Source organism: Lagopus muta, chromosome 1 (genome assembly GCF_023343835.1).
Source record: "Lagopus muta isolate bLagMut1 chromosome 1, bLagMut1 primary, whole genome shotgun sequence".
Lineage (NCBI taxonomy): Eukaryota > Metazoa > Chordata > Aves > Galliformes > Phasianidae > Lagopus > Lagopus muta.
The window spans coordinates 104,179,830-104,193,665 of NC_064433.1; the positions used below are offsets into that span (position 1 = coordinate 104,179,830).

The 13,836-nt window shown below is 41.9% G+C and overlaps 1 protein-coding gene across 2 annotated transcripts in view; it reads left to right on the forward strand.

Moving 5' to 3' along the window:
- EVA1C (eva-1 homolog C) overlaps positions 1-13,836 on the forward strand; it is a 36,059-nt gene that overhangs the window by 12,832 nt on the left and 9,391 nt on the right. For both annotated transcript variants that reach the window (XM_048934159.1, XM_048934158.1), the window contains exons 2-4: positions 1,357-1,553; positions 4,733-4,856; positions 7,601-7,753. In XM_048934159.1, the coding sequence (XP_048790116.1) occupies positions 1,357-1,553; positions 4,733-4,856; positions 7,601-7,753 (474 nt within the window). The remainder of the gene's footprint in view (positions 1-1,356; positions 1,554-4,732; positions 4,857-7,600; positions 7,754-13,836) is intronic.

The following is a 13,836-nucleotide window of genomic DNA, read 5'->3' on the forward strand; positions in this document are numbered from 1 at the left end:
ATAAGCAGAATTTCTGAGGAGATAATACTTGTTTTGCCTTTAATTAGACCAACCACATGATTGGAAAACAGACAAGGATGGGAAAAATTCAATTTTGAAAATTAAAAAGATGTTTATGTAATGATGGTCACAGTATTAAAATTCCCGCAAACCCTTTTCATAACAAATAAGCGAGAAGCTCTTAGTACTTTCTCCTTACTTAATAGATTGGGTTTGGAAATTTTGTTTGTTGTTTTGTTTTATTGGGTTTTTGTTGTTGTTGTTTTGCTCTAAATGGGGATGAACTTGGTGTTATGTGTTCCATATATTGAGAAGTTGGGTATTGGATCTAATTTCCATGTGTTTATTGATGAGGAGTGGTAAAGATCATGCTTCACATGGAGACTGACATTTTGTGTCCTTTCTCTCTCTTGTCCCTCACTTCTTCCTTCCCACAAATATTCTCTGCATAAAGACAGACTTCAGTCGAGTGCAGCAGTTCATTATGTGTATTTATATATACATACTTATCAAAACTTCATAAGTGTAGGTGAGGAAATTCTTTGAATTGAGTAACCCCGGTAGTTTCACGTCACAATGGCTAATTTGTAATGGTCAAAGGTAGCAGTCTGCATGTTTCCATGGAGGTTTTCTGCCCAAGAACAGAGAGAAGGGCACCAGGACATGAATTTTATAAATACTTGTGGTGATAAGAGAAATCTTGGCTTACAGTGCCCACTCGATGAAATACAAATCAGAAGAACAGCTTTCATTAGCTGTTTCATTAGTTGCTCATGGGATTACTTATTAGAAGATGCAAACAGATGGTACAGCTGCATGCAGACCCTACCTCTTCCTCTCCTGGTAACTGATATTCTCTGGTAAATACAAAATTCTGCATACAGTGCTTTTGGGTTTCTGTCCAGCAGCTTCCATGTCCAGCACTTATGAACAACCTTTCCTCTCAGTTGGGCACCTGGCTTGGTGGCCCACAGGGAGTCACCTCCCTTGTCATTTGTGCGTAACACAATTGCTAGGAAGACTCAAAATGCAGAGGGCTGGCTTAAGCCAAGATATAACAGACATGACCAAGGAGGGCCTGAGTCCTCCTTGTTGTCTGTGAAATGGCATCTCCAACTGCTGTGCCACTGACAGGATACTGATGCAGCCCTGAGACAGTGCCACAGCAACCTGCTGTTCTCCAGACCTGGCTGTTACTGGCATATAAAGACTGACCCAAGCAGGGTGCTGTGGCAGCGGGCCATATGTTTAACCTTGACTGCAGTGCCCTTTTCCAGAGGCTGATTGTGATTTTCATATTATCTAACAAGCTTGTCATTTCCTGTACTAGTTGTAACACAGCTGAATATTTTCTAGGTTACCTAACCAAACTTCTTCAAAATCATACTGCTTATGCCTGCGATGGGGAACGTTTGAGTCTGCACTGTCCTCGGCATTCAACAATAAGTATTCAGTCAGCACTTTACGGGCAAGACTACCAAATGTGTGGCACACAACAGCCTGAAGCCAGAATGACAGAACCCACAAACTGTGTGGCACCCACCTCCTTGCAGGTATCACATCTTGAAAAGGTTCATCTTGCACAACATGCCTGTAGACTTCCATGCGGTGAGCTATGCTGCAGGAAAACTGCAAGTGTTCACCATGTTAAATGAAATGTCACCATGTTTTTGTCAGTTTGTCACGAAAAGTATTGCACCTGAAAGGATTCATCTGGCCAGCAAGATATTACCGTAGACTGTGAAAGCTGTGTAGATTTCCTTCCATTTTGATAAGCTTTACTTTTAAAACCACATTCTCAATGTTCCCTAAAGTAATCAGTTCCCTTCTAAGCAAATATCTGTCATGGCTCAGTAGACCAGCCTTTATCTATCACATGGCCTTTCCTTATCCCCAGCAGAGGATGCAAATTTTTAACACAGCTGGGTTACAAATCCACTGAGTTAGCTGACATCTTGGTAGGATTTGGCTTGCTTCATGCTGTCACCACTGAAAGGGCCTGTGGCAGCTAAACAGCAGATTCTAAGCACTTCTGTGGCTACCTACGTTTCAAAAAATACATGGTTTGTATCAAAAATATCCTATATTTTGTTTCCCAAGTCCACTTAAATATAATTTAAAATGACTTATGTTTCATATATTATTGCTTTCTGTCATGGAGACTTCTAACAGGTCTTAGAAGGGCTGGCTTACACTGCTGTTAAGGGTTTGTTTCATCATAGTGGAAATAGCAGTGTTAAACCTAATTCAGTAAATCATTGGAAAAATGTGTAGTCAGTGGAATCTAAACATGTTCTGTCAGTGAAGCTGTTGTAAGTGCTTTACAGAAGCTTTGATGAAGCTTGCAATGTTTGTGCTTGTAGCTGACACGTCACTCTTTGACAACAGGGAACATCTGTTTCTACTACTAGTGAGCTGAAGAGTTTTACGGAGTTGTTTGGCAGTAACATCTTCTCTCCAGAAACATTATTAGGCCCATAGTTTATATGTGTGGCTTGCCCATGCTGTACTGCAACTGCTAAAGACATTCCAGCCTTGACCTGTGGGCCATGTGAAAGTACAGCTCTCCACTAAAAACAGTAAGCCAGATGCATCCTTGATGTCATTTTACTGATTACTTGAGGCAACACCAATGATTATTTTGGGTTTGTGATGTTGAGCATCTTTGTGAGGTCTCCTTTTGCAGTTGTTTTTTTTTTTCCCCTTACATATAATAAACACAGCGTGGGACAACTGTTGTATAAACCGTCATCATTGTTTGGGCACTGTCACTGATCAAAGACATGAAATCACTCTGACAGGGCCACAAATGTGAGACATACAAATGCTCTGCATCTTAGGGAGTTCCGGTTCTGTCAAGGAGAAGAGCAATATCCTGTAAACTGATTTCTTAGAGAAAGAGCACCAGTGATCTCATCCCTCCTCCCCTTCCCTTTGGAACTACATCTGCAGTCTGCTTAAATAGGCGTGATGCAGCCTGCAGCCCTGAGGATGTGTAACAGGCATTCCATATGGGGACCTCCTATTAAAAGGATTACTGCAAAATTTGATATGTCCTGAGATGTTAATAACCCTGAGCTGTCTTGTTATGATTATCATTGTTTGCTTTCATAGTTGCATGTTTTTGTGCGGCAGCTTGATAGAGAATGTGACTACTCTTTGCCTTAAGCAAGAGAAAATACAAACAGATGCACAGGAGATGATTCAGCTCGGGTGCAAGAAGATGACTCAGTAGGGGACAGCCATTCTTCATTTACTGAAGTCGTAACTCTATTTCACTGTCCTGCTCCAGAACAATCCTGATTAAGGAGGAGCTGTTTGTGTAACTTGCAACTCTTTAAAAGAATAGTTGAGTGATAAAATTAAATCTGCTGGGCTTTTCTTTCCCTTTTAAAATCTACAGTGTGCACTTAATGCTGAAAAAGTACTGGATGCGCATTGTCTTCTGCTACGCAGGGAAACAAAAAGACAAGAATGTTACAGGATCACTGCAATATGCTGCCAATGTGTATCATTTCTGTTTGGGAAGGATGGCTTCCAGTGATGGCAGGAGAGGCTCAGCCACTGCCAATTGTCTGGAAACAAGCCTGGAAACAAGAGTGCAGCTTGTGCTAATCTCAGTGGTGAATTTGTGATTTGGCATCTTGGTATGACTCAGAGCCCTTTAATGAGAAACAGGACCAAAAATACCCTAGATTTTATGAAAGTACCTAAAACTGTCTGAGAATTATATATTACAGTTACTCCTATTTAGAGCTGAGTGACATAAAGATAATGCCCTCCTTAGTGTGTTGTGCTTTTATATATCAAGAATCAGGGGGACAGCAATCAGAGAATCATAGAATGGCTTGAGTTGGAAGGAACCTTAAATATTATCTAGTTCCAACCCCCCTACTATGGGAAATAGTATATAGAAAGCCTCTGAACTGGGCTCTGGAGGTGAATAGGAATTTCATAAGTATGCTGCTGCATTTTAATTATTTTTTTTAGATGCTTTGGGGTGTGACTGGGTTACAGCTGGTCTCAGAGTCATCTTCTACAGCATCTTCATGTTTTCTTTCGCCATCATAGCTACAGGTCTGAAAGCACTAAGTGAGAATATTACTGAAAGTATTAGGAATGCATGATCCTTTAACTGAGCCTAGAGAAGGTACACAAGACTCTCTGTGTGTAACAGTGGTGACCTTCCTGTTGTCCTCCTTCTGTTGCCACTCAGAGAAACAGCACAGTAAGGACCATTACCACAGTAATGTTTATTGCTATGCCAAAAGATCTAACATAGATTTGACCTTAAAATGACATTTAAAAAAAAAAAAAGAAAAAAGAAGAAGAAAAAAAAGAAAAGAAAGAAACAAGTTAAGGGTAGACTTACTCACACATGTTCTTGGCTCTGTGCATAGTCCCAAGTATCAGTAGGCTGTGGTGGCGTGCAGCAGTGTCTTGCTGACTGTCTGGGGTCAGAGAGAAGAGTAACGAGCAACAGTGAATTGATAGCATCCTCAACTGCCACTGATAATGCAGCTATGAATGTGTTGCCATAAACTTGGCTGAGGCTCAGAGGCCATAGGAGATGTGGCCTAAATCCAGGGATACAGATGTATTACATGTCTGTGGCCAGAAAGCTGTGAAGGAAGTTTGTCTCCTGTATAGAACAAAGTACAACTAAATGTTGTCATTGCTGTATAGCTTCATACTTTGTTTTCAAGACTATCCCTTTTGCCTGTTGTTCTAGAAAGTACTGGATGAATGCCAAAACCTGAGATCCTGCCAACTTCTTGTCAATAGTCGGGTTTTTGGACCTGATCTATGTCCAGGGACCACTAAATTCCTCCTTGTCTCCTTTAAATGCAAACCTAGTAAGTAAAAAACAAGAGAAAAATGTGCTTTTGTCTGTTTTATTTTTTTGTTTTGGTTAGAATGCCACTGCACTGCACAAAGCTTTATCTAAATCCATGTTGAGTTTTGAGACTCTTAGATTAATAACAAGTTGCTTTTTTTCTATCCTGCCTTGGCTCTCTGCTGTGCTTACAACTTCACTGTGCTTGCTGCCAATTTAGTGACCAGTGTAGTTTGTCAGAACCAGATGTCAGATGTCAGACTCTAAAGGAAAAATGTTTTGGAAATTATTTTTAAAGCGATGGCAATGATAATGTCTTATCAGAAATACAGAGCTGAACAGCAAAAGCAGATGTCTGGATCCAAATGATGAAGAAGATCTCATAAGAAGAAGCATGCAAAAATGCTTAAGAAGTAGGACCAAAGTTTTCAAAGATCCTCTGTTATTATCTACCATTTATTATAGAATTACCTGTATCCTAAACAGGTAATTGACATTGGCATGGAAAAGGGGCAAATCCCGCCCTAAAGAGAACCATCTTTGCAAACATGAGAAAAGCGTCAAAAAAGATGATCATGATGAGGTTTAATTTATTGTTTTGTTTTCTTTCAATTGTTTTTCTTGTTGCTATTATGTGTGAGAACAAGCCCTGGTTGCCCAGGGGCTCAGCTGTTTCTGTCAGCTAATTTCCAGTATGGCTGAAGTGGATCCCAAAGAAAATTCTTGTGGAATTATTTATGGGGAGGTTCACCAGCCAACACAGGATACCATCCCACAGCTAAAGGAGAAAACATGAAAGAGGTTTTCTTTAATCAAAGCATCAGGATGGGCTTCATTGGTGGAATAAGAATAAATGTGGCACAGCAAGCTCCGTACAAAGTATGCAACAGAGAACTGAAGAGCTAAGATGGAAAGGAATAGATCTCACCTTTGGCAAAGCACTGACAAAAGAACTGGCAGAGAGATTTATTGGGCCAATTATCTAAGACTGTTTAGAATTTATCATTTTTGTGATCTGTTTTATTATCTATTACTAATATTTCTTTTTTTTTCATATACTACGATTACTACATTACTGATAAATACAATAAGTAAAATCGAATATAGCAATTGTGACTATTTTCATTAGAAATCTCCTTCTACTAATGAAAAGTGGATCCTCTTTTTAGTTTTTAATTATTATTTTAATATTTTAGATATTTTTTATATTTGTATTTAGATTTATATTTAGATAAGTTACTGTGAGCACATAATACTGTCTGTGGTACAAATATTACAAAAGCTGGTCAAAAGTGTATTTAGCTTTCAGAATAGAAGAGAGTCCAGTGCCAGTGCAAAGTACATTATTTCATTCAGCAGGAAATTTATATTTGTAGATGAGATACCAATATTGTTAGACTTGGCTGGAAGAGCATCCCTATTCAGGAAATTGCTTGGGTATCATTTTAAGCATATGTTGCAAACTCCTTGCCTCCTTCAAGTGAGCGCTGAAGTGATTACCCGAATTCCTTAGTTTTTCATCTCCTCGGAAATATTGCCCTTCCCTCTGCATCTCTGCAGACATGTCTGTTGTATGCCAACCCTCATGATGCCCATGGGTCTGTCCTGCATTCCCTCCTCACAGCCTCACAAGAGGCAGAGCCCAACTTCCGGCTGCCAGCCCTGGGGTCAGAGCCGCCATTTTGGGGTACGACCCCCATGGCAGTGCAGGGACTGGAAGGGACTTTAAAGAGGAAAATTAACCCTTAAAAAAAAAATAATGATCTATTCTAAATGGAACAGTGTTTCCTTTATTGAATAAATAGGAGTTTTTCTTTCTGGATCCCCTAGCACTTACACCCACACTCTGCTCCCTCAGTAACAGTAAGGTTTCCCTTTGCTCCTGCTTGGCTCAGGAACCTTCTTTCCTGTTTTCACATGATTGAAAGACAAAAGCATTGAGCAGAACGAACTCTTCTCCCTGGCCTCAACCGCACGAAGGGATGGTGTGGCACTGTAGCCAGGCCAGGGAGGCCAGGGATGGCAGAACCCAGCCTAGGTTTGTGCCTGGGTGGGATCATCCACACTGTCCCAAAGGTCATCCCTCTCAATGTGGGGAGCTCTGCCAGCCTGCCCGTGCCCCCTGAGAGAGAGAGAGCGGTGTTTTTCTCAGGCTTCTGATCCACATTGCTTTGTCAGCAAAACTTTCAAAGGAGCCTTGCCGGGTGGTCACACCCAGGGAAACCCACTGACTGCTGGAGCGATGCAAACAGAGCTGAGAGCACTGCCTGGCTCAGGGCTCACAACTTGTCCTCCATTCTTCGGTACTCGCTTGGTGCCGCGTGCTGTGCCGCCAGCGATGCCAGCCGCCTCCGTGATTGATGAGGCCACAGCATTTGGAATGGGCACAGAATGCAACATTGTCCTGGGGAGGTACAAAAGGAAAGGATAAGGTTTGTCCTCCCGAACAGTAGTGAAAAGCAGGCCAGAAAAGCAGGCAGGAATGGGGGCGGAGGTTCCAGTGGGAGAGGAGATTGGCAAAAGTTAGTATTTCAATTCATTTTTAAAAAGAGCTGGAGGCTTCAGGCAGTCATGAGGGAACAATTTAGTTGGAGGAAATGCTCCACTTCGCTATTGGCTTTGTCTGTGGTTGTAATTGTTCCACGTATCACTCAAAAAACAACTTGCAGAAAAGCTGTTTTCTGTCATGCTGCTATTTGCTATTAACAGTCTAGCTGAGAAACTTGCCTCATGCTACTGTATTGTTTTTTGCTTCTATTTCAGCTGAATACAAAACCAAATCAGCCTGTGAAAACCAGGAACTGAAACTCCACTGTCAAGAGTCCAAGTTCCTTATTATCTACTCTGCCACCTACGGCAGTTGGGCACACAAGGACAACATCTGCTCGGCCAAGGCAGAACGCGTCCCTCAGTTTGGTAAGTTAGTATGCTCTCAATAGACCTTCTCCATGTGGGTGCACAGGAAAGGGGGCATGGGTGGGGAGAAAGGGTCAGGCATGAGAGCAGTGGCATTTTGGAAGTGTTTGTGGTTGAAGCATGAGAGATTATTTCTGAAACTCAAACAAACTGCCTAGCACAAGGGAGAAATGAGTAAGAAATGTAAGCAAAGTAATAGCCCTTGATGTAGTTAATAATTTTTGCTATGATTACTCTCAAATACTCTTTCTATTGGCTCTCTTGAACTTAAGTGACTGTTTTCAATATCAGCTGCTGGCTCTCATCTTCCTCCAATGTCTGACAAAGACCAGGCAATATGAGCATCATGCCACCTTGTCTGTCTGATGCCTTTCACACTGATCTCTCCTTGCCTTAAGTGCAGACAGTCAGGATGAGGTCCACAGGTCAGGACCCACTGCTTTGGATACAGTGGGATGACCCAACACCAAGACTGTGGTAGTGTGCTAGTAAATCAGATCCATCTGGGGCTTCTCTCTGGCAGGAGCCCAGAAAACAGGAAATGATGTGTGTGTAGCACCTAGCCCTCACCCCCAAAGCAGGATGGCTGCATGCAGTCTGACTCTTGGGACTGCTCACCAGCCTTAATTGTGATGGGAGCTGTTGGTACTGGCCAGAAAAGTGCAGGGACCACAGATATCAGCACAGAGAACTGTGTTAGTGTTAGAAATGTTTCCCTGTCACTGCTGGTTTACTACAGGTGCATCTCAAGGGATGTGAATATTAGTGTTGCTGTATTAATATATCTAGCCAATATAGTAATGTTGCTATAGTGTTAGCACCTTGGTGACAGACTATGAGCATTATCAAACTCACGCTGTTCCCCTTCAAACAGGTAGAAGAACCCAAAACATCATCAGTAGTTTACGGTCAGCATCAATTACCAATCACTGACTTCAAAGTCTCAACTGGTGCAAGACTGATAGCTCAGTTTTTATCATTAGGTACCTAATTATATATTTTATGTGTTTGTGATGATGCTTGTATGAGTAATGCATTCAATGCCAGACACCAAAAGCATGGAGGTATGTTTTCATGCTGTGGAGAAAGCCAGTGCAGGATCTGCGTGCTGCTTACCTCCCTTCACACCACACAGTTAAGGACTTAGATGGTTGACACCAGTCCTGTGCAAAGCCTGAACTTTACTCACTTCTGAGAAATTGCTACAAGTGAAATCTGTAATCTGAATTGCGTCTCTGAACAAGAGAGATCAATAACTAGTCTTAAAAGCAATTTGTCTGCAAGCCAGTGTTTCTATTTAGTTTTATAAGTATTAAAAATGTATTGGCTGAAAAATGTATTCTGTTCTTTTGCAAGGATCTACTTAAAACTGCCAGGTCCATATTTCACACTGGCTATTCTAACACAAACTGTAGCTATGTTTATTTGTTCTACAAAGGAAATATTTTAGCAGGTTTCTGAAGGACCCATATATTCTCTGTGATGATGGCCTTAGTGTATGACTCCAGGCAGAGCAGAAGGAGCTCAGTTGATTGAGGAAGACCATCACACTTGCTTACTTCTTGTATTTCTTTTACCTCTGAAAATTGCTTACTTTCCTATAGTGTCCTATAGTGCTTATATTCCGTAGATCATAATACTGCAAAGTCTTCTTGCTGGATAAAGTCTCTCAGTGTAAACAGATGAAATTTGCAAGAAAGCAAAATCTGTGCTTTGACTGCCTGCATAAAAGCACTTTTTGGCTGTTGCTCTTTTTGTGTTCTGGAAAACAACCTAAAGCTGGCAATAGGAGAGAACATAAAACTTGAGACAAACACAAGGTAGAGCTGCAGAAGGTAGGCCCTGGTACAAGTTTCCCATTATTTAATGAAGTAGTTGGCCTCTTCCTGCATAGTGCCAGTAACACCCCACAGTGAGTACAGTCTTCCAGAGCACTTATGTGCTTAGGAGTATACATTCACTTATCCCAAGGGACTTAGCACTTAGGAACAAAATCCAATTGACTCCCGTTCTATCCATCTGGAGCTTAAATCTTACTTATGTGGTTATTCAAGCCCATACAGATGACAGTGCATGCATAATTAGGCTATTTAAATGCCAGTATACTTTTTCTCTGAGAAGGCAGTGCTAGTTTGAATGTCAACATCATTTCAACGATTTGAGGCAATTTAGAAAGTGTAGTACAGCTGTTCTTTATTCCAGAATCAGAGCCCCTATATGTTTGCATCAAAAGCTAAATCTGCTCCAGCTCAAACTCACGTTTGTGCATTTTGGCCTAAAGACAGTGGTCAAGCCCTACCATTTCTTTCACCGCATCACAGGAAAGCTGCGTGACATTTTTTGTAGTACTATACAAATAAGAAGTTGTCTGTAGTTTCTGATGACAGCTATAGGAAGTCTCTGTTGAGCTCAGAGTTTTGCTTTTATTCATACTTGGTTTGTTCCTACTAGAAGTACTGGATGTTGAATTAATTAGATGCTTCTCTAGGTTTTGGCCACCTCACGTTATGTGCATTGTGGCTGATAAGCCATTACTGGCATGCAGCAGCATTGAGCTGAGACAGATGTATTCTGAATTATCAGTTTACTTTTCTGTGAACAGTGCATCAAATCAGCTGTCAGACTTACACAGCTGTGCTTGAAATGAAACACGGGAAAATGTAAAATTTCTTTAGCATAAGGGTTCTTCTCCATATGGTAAACAGTATATAAATCTGTCTCTTTATCGACAACATCTGCATGGCCTCAGAGCATCTGTGGGACCCTGGGCCCCAGGTCAGCATCCAGCATGGCTGCCACAATCAAAACCTTTACAAGAAAGCTAAGATTTGCTTGGATGCAGTTCTGTGTAGCAGAATCTATTGTGCTCAACAGATCTCCAACAAATAGGAGCCTGTAGCATTTGTTTCCTCTGTTGGTTTTTTTCTGACATACTCTGTCTTTTACATTTGTACAAACATGTACAAGAGGAAAGACAAAATTTATTGGCCAAATGAAGTGAGAGTTGTGCCAAAACAGGTTACAATAGAGAGTATGAGGAAGATTCAGATCAACAAACACCTCTCAAATCATAGGTTACTCTTGTTAATACTTGAAAGAAGGCTTGGTAGTAGGTAGCCTCTTGCTGCAGCTTGCAAGCCAGAACAGTAAAATGTACCTACCAGAAATGTTACCTGGATGTGCACTGACTGGTCAGAAGTGTGCTTCCTCAAGCACTAATGACAAACAGAACCCAGAACTGCCCATCTGTATTAATGAAAGGTAGGGTCCTTCCCAGCACAGCCCTCATTTTAGCCTCTTCCCATTTTGTGGAGGTTAAAGAAGTGCGTTCTGTGACAAATTCAGGCACTCACATGCCATACCTTACACCATGGCATAACATACCCTGGGGCTAGATTTTGTCTAATCCCCTCTTCCCATTGAAATGCTATTCAGGCAAGAAAAAGGGGTATTAACAGGAAGCAGAGTCGTCCAGAATCCTGCAGATGCCTTCTAGCTAGCAAGGTATTAAGTTATATAAGGGTATTTTGTGATGTCATGATTCCTTTTATTTGTTATATATGTATATAACAAATGTGTATATATATGTGTATATATATATATAGTGGACAATTTATCTCTTATGCAGCAACAGAGGCTGAAAAGCTTTTGGCTCCTTCTCATATCAGGAGATGTATACTCTTCCTGCTATGAGCCAGTTCCTTGTGTAAGTCTCTCCAGAGCAGCTGTAAATGAAGTGAAAGTACAGATAGATGCAGGCAGATCTGGAAATACTTAAACACCAAAGTAGCTAGGTTCATGCTAGCTGTATATTTCTAGGTGCTGTAAATCACAAACCATGTAAATTGGGTGGAATTTGGGAAACATTGGCCACTGAAATACTGACACTTGAAGGAGCACTGAGTAGATCAGCAGGAGCTCTGAGTCCAGTGCTTTGCTGGAGGAAGGAGTGAGGATTTCTAGCTGAAAGCTGCTGAAAACAACATGACTGAGTCCTTTCTAGACTGCAAGTACCATCAGCTGTAGGCCTGGGCATACTCTGCTATTCCCATGCTTCACATGCTTAGCTTATATTACTAGCTAATTAAAGTTGATTTCAGACACAAACCCTGTGGACAGTCATACAAGTGGCAGGCTCCAGAACAGAAGAAATCTGAGACTGCAGAACAGTTATTTTGGTAACACAGCATACAGGTTCATGGTGAAAGAGCAAATATATCCCAGCTGTGCTCCAGGGGACGAGGCAGCAGGATGCTGTGAGCAGAGTAGATGCAGAGGCATGGTTCTGTAGCAGTGTCAGGGCTCAGGGACATGAGGAAGGTTAACATCTCCCTCTGCAGCTTCTGCCACTGCTGTCTTGTCACGTGTGGGAGACAGCACTTCATCCATTAGTGTTTTCTTCACTGGCAGTTACAGGGTTTTGCTTGTACCTGGGTTCTTCTAGCTTAGATTTTTGAACAGTTGGAGAAGTATAGTTGACACTCAAGTTTAAAATAGAGCTACAAACCAAATTGTGCAAAACAAAGCTGTAGGCTTTTGAGCAGAAGGAGCTCAGTTCCTGCTTCCATCCAAGTAGTATAGACCTCCACTTGTATCGTCTACTGGGCATCTGTGCTGGCCCTCACTCCATACCTATGTGTGTGCAAGCAGAGGAAAACTGCACCAAGTGCTTAGAGGCTGAATTCTGAACTCCAAGCCACTTGTAAATAACACCAAATACTGGGCTAATCTCCTGTAGGCTAAAGGAGCCTCCAGCAGGCACATGAGCTGCTGCTGTGTGGCATGGGAGAGAGATGGGGCAGCTTTGTGGAATGCCATGGTATAGTATTCACTCGTAAGGAATGGCCTGTTCTGACAATAAGTATTTTTAGCATAGCATACTGGCAGAACTTGGACCTGGAATATAAAGATACCAGCACCATTTCTCATAAATGTTTTTGCTGGAATCAGCAGCACAATCTGCCCTTTTCTGATGCACAGGCAGGACCCTGTGTGCCATGCTTTTGCATAAATTACCATATTATTATGGAAACTTTCTTTAGGAGTATGCAGCCCTAGCTTGGTCCGGAACTCCACAGTTTCCCCTTGTCACTTCTTGTTCTCACAGCTGATATCTGGGCTCTACAAAGCACAAGCCGTGCTGATTTGATAGTGTGAAATCTTTGCTTTCAATTGATTTTAAAAGCGTGCTCCTTATTCTTTTGTGGGTAGACACGGCCCAGAAAACATAAAGCACTATAAGCCAGCCAGCAGTTTGGGATGAAAGCAGTGAGCAACTGGACTCTAGCACCAAAATGAAAAATTGAGATGGGGTTCCTCTTATGGGAGCCCTGGTCCTTCATCAGCGTGTTACTTTTCATGTAGTATGGATCTGCGTTTGAGACACATTTCTCACTCACAACATCTTGTGCCCTATGCATAGCAATGTGGGAGAAAACAGCAGCCAGTCAGAAAACAGCAGAGGGTGTGAGCAGAGGCTGTTGGCAGTGCTTGGCACAAAACTCTCCGGCCAGCTCTGGCTGTTCCATCACCTGCAGCTCTTGTGTGGCAAGAGGCAAAGAAAGGAAGGGAAAGCTCCTGAGGTCTGAATCGAGAGAAGCTTTGAAGAATCGGAAAACAAATTGCTACTCATTAAAGCCTGCGTGATTTATGGCATGTCATTTGCATGCCAAAACTTTCCTAAACAAAGCTAATTAAGGAGCTGAAAGAGCCTTGCCTCCAGAAACAAGGCTTTCTGCTCTAACTGTTAAATAGCTGCAGTCAGGTTTGATAATTTACCACTGTGTTAAGAGCCTCTGCTTCATGCCCATATTTCCATGCCACACATAGAAGCATGCATTTCAAGGGACTCACCAGCACTCACGATGTGTAACAGGCAGCTCTGACAGGAGGGAATGAAAAATGAGTGTTTTCCCAGCCATCCAGAGCGGCCTTTCTGCCACTGCTGGGGGTGTCACCAACCTCCTGGCGTTCTGAGAAAGTGCTTTTCAAGAGGCAGTTTATTTTAAACATCTGGTACCAATTTAGCAAGCCCCATAAAATGTAAGCTTAGTTCAAACAGTACTTAGATGTTCAGGAAGAAG